This window comes from Micromesistius poutassou (assembly GCF_964030765.1).
Source record: "Micromesistius poutassou genome assembly, chromosome: 16".
Lineage (NCBI taxonomy): Eukaryota > Metazoa > Chordata > Actinopteri > Gadiformes > Gadidae > Micromesistius > Micromesistius poutassou.
In genome coordinates this window covers 14234597-14245285 of record NC_140286.1, presented here as the reverse complement: position 1 = coordinate 14245285, position 10689 = coordinate 14234597, and the positions used below count along the sequence as shown (strand labels likewise).

Here is a 10689-nt window from a genome sequence, read left to right as displayed (position 1 = left end):
AATAGTTTTTAATAACTTGATAAGGCTGTTATAACACGTGATGAAAAGAAAAACTCAATTCAAAGAGAAGACTGAGCTTGAGCAATGTGGCCTTAAGCCGTCTGATTCTCACACACACACACACACACACACACACACACACACACACACACACACACACACACACACACACACACACAGGGAACCTCCTCTCTGGTCCTAAATCCAGGGCCTTGCCTAATCTAGATGTGGGAACACAGCCTGTGGCGTCGGCTTCCATCCTCTGCTGAGCTCTGCTCTACTGTTTCCTGTGCGTATTGGCTCCAGACAATGTCAAGCTACTAATGTATTTGCTTTTGTTTATTGTCCTAGTGTCTCGGAGCTCACATGCCACTCAAAAGGCTGTTACGTAGGTTATTTTGTGTGTGTGTGTGTGTGTGTGTGTGTGTGTATGTGTGTATATGTATATATATGTATGTATTGTAGTGTCTAGTGCCCCAAGGAAGGAGCAACTCTGTATCATCCTTTCACTTCACATCCCGCCCTGTGCGTCACCACCATTTACTGATAGGACTCATCACCCCCCCACCCACACACACACACACACACACACACACACACACACACACACACACACACACACACACACACACACACACACACACACCAGTCCATCTGGAAGCGATAAGCACAGTGAACAGTAGGTGAATACTTGATGGTATACTTGATGGTATACTTGATGGACTACTGTGTGTGTGTGTGAGTGTGTGTGTGTGTGTGTGTGTGTGTGTGTGTGTGAAAGATTAATAAAGTATGTGTGCAGTTGCTCTTTTACATTTTTGTTCTTTTACATCTTTGGGAGAGGGAGAGAGAATTGTGTGTGTGTGTGTGTGTGTGTGTGTGTGTGAGAGAGAGAGAAAGTGTGCCTTTCTTGCATTTGTGTATCTAAATGTGTGTGTGTGTGTGGAGAGAGAGAGACAGAGAGAGAGAGAGAGAGCGAGAGCATGTTGTGTGTGTGTGAATGCTCTTGCACATGTGTTTCTAAATGTGTGTGTGTATGTGTGTGTGTGTGTGTGTGTGTGTGTCTCCTGTTTCCTGTTCCTGTTGGTCGGCAGCATGCTGGGCAGGAAGGGGTTAAGATCAGTAAAACATTCTGCACAGAACAGTGGCCATGCTGCCTCTGACTCCACCCCCTTTCTTAGCTCTGACCTCACTCTGAAACTTGTTCCCTATACATTGCACACATATACACACACACACACATGCACACGCACATGCACATGCATTGAACTGAACACCACACACACACTTGCTCAGTCACATACCTTCACGCACGTCTCATGCACAAGCCCAGTTGCTCACACACACACACACACACACACACACACACACACACATGCTGCACACTCACACACACACACACACACACACAGACGCACTTGCGGCTCCGAGATATAATCTGTGGGGCGCTGCAGCAGGGGAACACAGCACCCGACTAGTGTGACAGAGTGGGCGCCCACCCCCCACCCCCCCCCCCCCCCCCCCCGCCCCCGCCCCGCCCCCCACTGCTCCTACACTCCAGCACAGGGAGAGAGCCACAGTAGGGCTTGGCAGAACGACGGAGAGAGGGTCGGTCGCAGGAGTAGTAAGTAGAGAGAAAGTTCTGCGAGAGAGAGAGCGAGAGAGAGAGAGAGAGAGAGAGAGGAGGAAGAGCAACCAGCAGACTGGGGGAGGGCAGCGCTGCCACATTTAAGAGCCCTGAGCTCGCTGGGCGGATGAATGGCGCGCCGAGCCGACGCTTGGGCTGGCTCTCCTCTCGGTAGCCGCGCACGGACCCCGGCGCCCGGGCACCCCACAGCGGCAGGACCCCCCGACAACCACCGCAACAACAACAACAACAACAACAACAACAGCAACAACAACAACAAGCGTCGACAGAAGAACTAGTCAGTGAAACAGCAGACTGTCTGTTCCTTCACCAGAAATCGACCACAGTTCTGCTTCTGTGTGTTTGTTCTGCCTGTGTGTGTGTGTGTGTGTGTGTGCTCTGTGTGTGTGTGTGTGTGCTCTGTGTGTGTGTGTGTGTGTGTGTGTGTGTGTGCGTGCACGTGTGTGTGCGCGCTCTGCACAACGTCTCTCACAGCGTCTCACCCCCAGGCAGGGTTATTACACAGTGTGTTTATCTTACGAGGAGTAACCGAGGAGCGAGGACTGAGGACTGAGGAGCAAGAGTGAGGAGGAGTGAGGAGTGAGGAGGAGTGAGCAGCGAGGACTGAGGAGTGAGGACTGAGGAGTGAGGACTGAGGAGCGAGGACTGAGGAGTGAGGAGTGAGGACTGAGGACTGAGCAGCGACCCTGAAGGACGGAGGAGAACGCTGCAACAAAGTGTTTGTGGGGCTGCTCGTGTGTCATGGCGTTCCGCGTCGCACCCGCACGTGGGACCCTAGGGTGAACCTAGGGGGGTGAGGGGGAGGAGGAGGGGAGGAGGGAGGGAGGAGGGGGAGGGGGAGGGGGAGGAGGGGGGCCCGTCTGCCTTCTGCTGTGCCGGGGGTATGAGAGATCCCGGCCCCGAGCCCCAGACCACTGGACGCGAGGCGGACCCCGGCAGACGCAGCAGCACTGAGGAGGACCCCTGGGATCGGGCGCCACGGCGATGGCCGCAGACGCCGCGACCTGAGCACGTCCACGCCGAGGAGGAGGAGGAGGAGGAGGAGGAGACCAGGAGGAACCGAGAGGAAGATGAGTGTCCCGACCAACTGTGGGCTGTGGGGTTCGGGGGAGCGGGGCGTCACGGTGCGCGGCGCCAGCGTCTGGGGATCGCCGTGTGCCACCAACCGACCCATAGACATCATCCAGAAACGCAGACGGTAACCCGGCTCTCTGTCTCTCGGTGTGTGTCTCTCTTTGTCTCTCTCTCTCTCGCTGTCTCTCTCTCTCTCTGTCTCCAGCTCTGCCTCTCTTTGTCTCTCTCTCTCTCTCTGTCTCTCTCTCTCTCTCTCTCTCTCTCTGTCTCCCAGCTCTGCCTCTCTCTGTCTCTCTCTCTCTCTGTCTCCCAGCGCTGTCTTTCTCTGTGTCTCTCTGTCTCCCAGCTTTGTCTCTCTCTGTTTCCCAGCTCTGTCTCTCTGTCTCTCTCTCTCCCTCCCTCCATTAATTTTTGCGTACCTTTTACAGCTCCTTTAATTTCTGCCTTTCTCTTGCTAATCACGTTTACATATTAATTTCAATAAGAATGACACAGAAGGACTTGTGCACATTTGATTCCAGGTCTATTACTGATTTTATACTGCCAGTATACTATTGTTGGCTCCCTTTGTAAACTTCCAACCTAAACTGGCTTAGGCACTCGTATTCCCACTTCAGAATACATTTAGGTGAAATTTTCTAAATTAACCAATTAAAAAGGGACATATTTTGAAATTATTATTATTTACACAAATTTGTGTTGCATCAGGAATTCAATGATGCACCTGACTATGAATGATGATAAAGCACTCTACCAATGCTGCCAAAGATTCTAGTGGTAACGTGTACAAAGAGTATCACACACACACACACACACACACACACACACACACACACACACACACACACACACACACGACAACACACACACACACACACACACACACACACACACACACTGACTGTCACGCTAGCAGTCAAATTTGAAAATAGCAGATGGGATTTTGTTTATTTCATGGAATACAGACGTATACACACACACCCTCCCTCTCTCCCTGTCTAGCCCTCTCCCTCTCAGCCTCTCTCTTTCTCTCACTCTTTTTATCTCTCATTCTCATTCTCTCTCTCTCTCTTTCTCTGTTTCTCTCTCTTCCTCTCCCTCACGATCTCCCTCTGACTTTGACTCTGTAATTTAAACAAAGTATGTATACGTAAACCACATCGTTTTTAGTGCTGTGACCTTCTACACTTCCAGATGTGTACATGCACCCCCCCCCCCCCCCCCCACCACACTCTCTCACACACACACGCACACACACACACACACACACACACACACACACACACACACACACACACACACACCCCAGTGGCTCGTGAAGCTGCTTCACACATGATCCTCTGAGTCAGCGGGGGGTGGTGGGAGAGCGAGAGAGGGGTGGGGGGGTCATCATCGTTACGTTGTGGTCCTCTCTGGTCGTCTCTCAAGGCCCTGCTCTGGGCGGGGCACAGGAATGTTTCTATGGTATTCTGGAGGGCAGCGATGCCGTCATGGTTTTCATTTGATTCCCCTCCAGAGATTGTAATGTTGAAAAACAGACTCCCCTGATTAGGGAATACAATGAAAACAATCCTTTCCTTTTTAGTGCGCATTAAACCTAACGGGGCCTTTACGGGACCGACACATTTTGTCAACTGCCACATTTCATTGTATCTCTAGCAAGTAAGTTAGGATAGGAGCAGGCTTCACTCAATGTCTATTTTCCAAATGATTAGATTGCTGGCCTGAATGGTCAGATCAAGTAGGGGCGAGGTCACACTATGCATAAATCCACTTTTATTTGCACAGACGCCTTTCGGCGTGTGGCTTCTTCAGTGTGCGACAATGTAACAGTGTAACCAGTCTTAAATACCCACACCCATTAACACACCACCATTGACAGCAACCAGTGGTATTTAAATGCAATCCAGTCCAATAATGATCATTGTCACTAATGTTTCAGACTGATGAGACCATTGATGAGAGAATAATGACATATATGTATACATACAAATGAACATACAGCATATACATTATATTTATAAGAAACAACTTAGTGACAAATCTTCATCCATCCCATTCGGGATACAGGTGTTTAAGTTGAATATATACCAAGCCTCTTGCTGTAGGAGGCGATTGAAAAGCCCATTGACCAGCTCTAAGCAAGTAGACTTCCTCCACTATAGCAGTGATCTATGGTACTTCTATACTATAGTCTGTTTTTTACACACTAGGAAATATGGTTGTCTGTCTTTGCTACAAACTCCCAGGAAAGGCTTCACACGGCTCAGTGTAATAAGATGGTTCCCTCCTAGCGTAGCTCCTCATCATCACTCGGGTCCCACACACAGTGACCTTCTGTCACTTTACATTGAATTACTTACAAGTGTTTTATACCAGCAGCTGAGGTGGCTGAAGGACAGGGATGGATGTAGAGGATGTCTCTCTTCAGTGTGGTTTGAATTCTTCATTTTCACAATCCAAGTCTCTAAATGTAGAACGATATCTGCTTTTCTGAAGAGCAGTGGATCATTAAGAATAGGAATCACTTTGCTCTCTCTCTCTCTCTCTCTCTCTCTCTCTCTCTCTCTCTCTCTCTCTCTGTCTTTCTCTCACTCACTCACTCACTCACTCACTCACTCACTCACTCATTCATTTTGTGTTGCTATCATCTCCATCCTCTCTTGTTGTTTCCCCCTGTTGAGTTCCACTGGGACGTATATATCTCAGTAGTTGGACAGGTTTACAACGCCCGATCCAGAGCCTATTTAACTGGGCTCAGAGGTCAAATGTGTGCTATCTTCTCTGCATGGTTGCTTACTTAATTGATGCTGTTGGCAAGCCAATCAGAGGATTGGGAAGCAAGTATCGCCATGACCCCCACTCTCGGAATTGAAGACAAATTTCAGGGTTAACCGAAAAGTTGTTGAATGTCGAATTGCAAGCATTTTTCCCTCCTCGTGTATTTTTTGTTCAGGCGATGCATGTTTTAACCTGTCTCTGAGAAATGCTCACATGTTATAAGACATACCTTACAAATTAAAGTGTGCATTCCCCCCCCCCCCCCGGAATACCACTGCCTATCTTTACTTTTTCTTCCCCTTCTCCTCTCCTTCTCCGTTTCCCTCTCCTCCTTCTTCTTCTCCTCCTTCTCCGTCTCCTTCTCTTTATACTTCCAGCCCTTTGACAGAAGCATTTTCATCTGTTTTTCAGCCACTCTCAGTCCTTTGGGGTTTTCCCAGTCACCCCCACTCACGTGGACTACATCCATCGCTTCATACTTGGCATCTTGAACGCAACCCTTCCTTTCCATCGTCTAGTTCGAGTATTTTGACACATTTCCCACCTTCCTCTTTGAGTCGTGCTGTTGCAATCTGTGTGCGTCCCACTCGCTCGTCTGCTCACCCTTCAACCGGCCGCTACACCTTGACAAGTGGGCGTCTTGACGTGACTGCTGTTCAGCATCAGGTCCGATTGCAAACAGAAAGCCAAACAGGTTGTTACGTCAACGCAGCTGCCGCCAAGCTGTGGTCCCTGCTGCCGGTGGTCCCCGCTCCGCAGGCGCTGAAGGGGCCCAGTCACAACCTGCTGGCGGCCCCCCCCCGCTCCGGCCGTCTGTGTGTTACCGTCAGCGGCCTCCGAAGGCCAAGGAGGGAGGGAGGGAGGGAGGGAGGGAGGGAGGGAGGGAGGAGGAGGTGAGGTGACGTTGACGCGCAGCATTAGCCCAGTAATCGCCGGCTATGGAAAAGTCTTAAGTGATTTCTCTTCATTTTTTTTTGTAAATGAGGATATACTGAAAGCGCAGAATACACACACATACAAACACACACACACTCACTCACACACTCACTCACTCACTCACTCACTCACACACACACACACACACACACACACACACACACACACACACATTCACACACACACACACACACACACACACACACACACACACACACACACACACACACACACACACACACACACACATACACACACACATACACACACACACACACACACACACATTCATGCTCACATTCACACACACACACACACACACACACACACACACACGCACAGACACACGCATACACAAGTGCAGGTATACAAGTCTATACTTTGTGTGAGGTGTCTCGGGCGTTTGGAAGAGTGAGTTTCGGGGCGTAGTAACTGGATGTGAGGTTAGGGTTCGTTTTTTTCCTGCCAAGTTTTTGGCAGGAGGGGGTAAAAGTGAGGTCACCGAGCCTGAGCTCCAAAACTGCGGTTCTACAGAAACTCAACACCTCGCGCCGATTCACAGTCAACCTGTGCACATACTGCGGCGAGAACAAACTCTTCCTCTTCACGCTGGAATCCTCCCAACGTCCCGGTGGGGATCTTGGCCCCGGTCCAGACGTCTGGGACGCCAGCAGCCGTCAGGCGCGCTTGGGGCGACGCGTAGTCACCGGTCTGTCGTCTCATATCCTCCCTGTAGACGCACGGGCCCACCGGCGGAGAGGTGAGCCTCTATCTCCGTGCGTCTGGTTCAGCTCGTTCAGCTCTGATGATTCAGGAGAGCCGCGATGAGGTCATGCCTCCGCCTCCACATAGCGGAGATACCCTCAGCCCGGACACGCAGGGTCTGCTCTAGCTCTGGACCGCCGGCCTGGCAGCCCGGCAGCCCGGCAGCGCCCTGCGTCTCTCTCCCTCTCGCCCACCGCGGGGAGAGAGGGAGACGGGCCCTGGTACAAAGGGATAAGTCAACATTTTGTCCCTTCCTTCTATCTTTCTATTCTTTGTTCTTTACTTCTATGTTTCGATATTTTTGTATTTTTTTTTGTTATTGATGTCTCACTTTTGTCCTTTCCGCTCTTTTTGCGTTTCTTGTTTTCCTAATACTTTATTTCTGCTGCATGTCGTTCGGTTTTCGTTTCTTTCCGTTTCCATCTTTCTTTATTTCTCTTTCTGCCTTTCGTTCTCTCTCAGAAGTTCTGTCTATCTTTTTGCCTCTCTTTCATCCTCCGTCTGCTTCCTCTCTCCGTCTCTCTCCGTTCGGCTCTCTGTCGTCGGGCCTTCCCTTCTCTGACTCTCACACGCACACACACGCACACTTCTCGGTTTCGTCAGCGCCCGCGTGTACGTACACGAGAGGCATGGCCGCATGCAAATTAACGTCTGAAACAGCTGCAACAGATGCATTAAAAGAAGCCTCAAGTGGAACACACACGTGTTTACGACTTCCTCGGTGGCCGGGGGGGTAACGCTCTGTCCTCGGACGGAGCCGCTCCATCAGGAGGCAGCTCAGGGGAGGAGAGGAGAGGTTTTTTTTTGCCCAGTGACATCATCTGCTAAATAGGACATTTCCAGACACCAGATGGGGTTTTGTTTAGTATTATCATTAAAATTGTGTGACTGTGTGTGAGACCGTTTTCCTTAATTTATTTTTCCAATGATCTGGCCTCAAACGTACTGCAAAAGTCAAAGTGAAGTAGAACTAGGCTGGATGGTTAAATGTGAATCAACTACTTTAATGTTGAATACTTTACGTATTCATTTATTTTGTTTTATGTTCGCCGGAGAAAGTAGCAATATATAGTCCTACCCTCACTCAGCAAATGAGTTTAAATATCAGCTGATTGGAGGATTCCGTCCTATTATTTGAAACGAGAAGGACTATTTGTTTCTGGTCTATTCTCATCTTCTGTATCGTTTCCTTAAAAAACAACATTGTTTTTTCAGTTCTCGTTTGGTTGCCTTGCATCGCTTCTTCCTGCCTGTGTTCTGACGACCATTTTGCTGCGAGCTCTGATCCCTTCCTCTGCTCATGGCTCTCCTCTCTCCTCACATCCTCTTTCCTCACCTCCTCTTCTCCTCTCTCCTCCCCTCCTCAACCCAAATACCTCCTGCTCCTCTCCTCCAACTGCTCTGTTTTCTTTGTGGCGCTATATGATCCTGGAGAATAACAGACGTGTGTGTGTGAGTGTGTGCGTGTGTATTTGTGTCTATATGTGTGTGTGTGTGTGTGTGTGTGTGTGTTTTTGTGTGTGTGGTTGTACGTGTGGTGTTTTGTGCATGTGCATTTAGTGTGTAGCCAAGTGTCTATCATCCCACGATTGCACCCTTCAAGCACACACCTCGTATATTGTCAGTTCTAGAAGTCTATTATATTTCCCCAGCGTCTTTATATCTGCAGTAGAGTAAAACACAACACCCATATTGAGAGATGGATGACCCAAATTTCCCCTGCATTAGATCCTGCTTAAGGTTAAATCCCCCTTAGTTTTCTTCACGTATGGACACTGATCTGTTTTATTATTGTTGCTTCCCCTCCCATCTTGCTCGCGTTATAACTCTGAGCTCCAGACTCTGAGAGGGAGTCTTCTCTGTTTGTCTGTGTTCTTATTAACACAGTGACAGCCACGATGGCACACGGGATGTATAGTACTCAGGACCGGCTCGCTGTTTATACTATGCACCAAGCCAGAGTGTAAACATGATTTACAAAGCACGCCAGATTGTCTTGCAACAAGTTACACAGTCTCAACGCTGTCCTCTCGAGTCGGACGTGAGAACAGTTTTTGCGGTGGAATCGCATCAAAGCAGAAAGAGCAAGTAATGCATAAAAATGCAGACCACATTCAGAGTTTGCATTAAATATGCTTGCAACAAGAAATATACACATTTATGTGCACATTCAGTCACAAGTAAAACAAAATCCAATGGAGTGAGAGTAAAATATCAGCTAGTGTTCACCTAGACTCTGCATAGTCACCCCCTCCCACTCCTCCTACGCACTTATTGTATGTTGTACGTCCTGGACCTTAATGTATGAACTTATTGTATGTTGTACGTCCTGGCACTTAATGTATGCACTTATTGTATGTTGTACATCCTGGCACTTAATGTATGCACTTATTGTATGTTGTACGTCCCGGCACAAAAAATAGTACTTAGTTGTGTAGCATCTTATCCTAGCTATCTAGGGTTAACCTAGCAATTGGTGCTTGGCACTTGGTTCTATGAACATCCCTTACTGTACCGACGGGGATATATTGTTTCTCCTTCTTCTGACAAATGTATATCCCCTGAGACCCTTTCTCCTCCTGCTAATGTCTGAACGGGGAGGGCTGTTGGAGTTCATTCCACATAATACACCGACCCAATCAGAGGCAGTCCCCCTCATGGTTATGCTTATGGTCGTTATTGTTGACGTCCTCGTTGCTCCCCATTGGTTGGCCACCGAGCAGGCGTGGGGGACGGACGACTCTGTCCCGCTTCCTTGAAGTCTTGATCGGCAGCCGTCCGACACGCTCGGTACTAAACACTAAACACTGGACTCTGTGAGACCAGTTTAGCGGTCCTCCCGAATTTTGAGTCAAAAACCCATCTGGGTTCTGCCAACAACACAACCACCCCGGAGCTCGGCGGACGCTGTCCCGCTGATCCCCATGGCAACGCTGCTGCGCTCAGTGACGCGCGGCGCGGGACCTCCTGTTCCCCCGCGGCGTCACAGAGGCGTCGCTTGTGTTGTCTGAAGGAAGGTATCCCAGGAAGAGGCACCGCGCGCCCAGATGGTGACGACGGCCGTCGCGGCCGCAGAGGCCGCTCACACAATGCTGGCCGCCCGCGTTGACGATAACCATCGCACACACCGCTCTCACACACTCCTTCCCCTCGCCGCCGCTTTTGTTTGGGTTTTTGTTTCCCAGCTGACGTTCTCGGTGGCTTGGCGGCGTTGTGAACACATGCGGGACTCCATCAGGACCTGACCTTTACATCACAATAGAGTAGTTCTCCTTTAAGTGTAGCGTGCTGCTGTAGGGGCCCAGGGGCCCAGGGGCCCAGGGGCCCAGCAGAGGGTCAGTGGCTACATTTGCATTCAGGGGGATTTAGCAGAGGCTTTTATCCAAAGCGACTTACACCCATTCATGCACACATTCACACACCCGTTGACCCCCCCCGACGGCGGAGTCAACCACGCGTGGCGACAAGTTCGGGTGAGTGCGTCC

General features: G+C 49.8%; 1 protein-coding gene across 1 annotated transcript in view; it reads left to right on the top strand.

The window, feature by feature from the left end:
• Positions 1-2494: 2494 nt before the first annotated feature.
• pde4ca (phosphodiesterase 4C, cAMP-specific a) overlaps positions 2495-10689 on the top strand; it is a 31331-nt gene continuing 23136 nt past the window's right edge. Inside the window, 1 exon segment of the mRNA XM_084480444.1 lies at positions 2495-2846. Coding sequence (XP_084336570.1) covers positions 2719-2846 — 128 coding nt within the window. The 5' untranslated portion in view covers positions 2495-2718.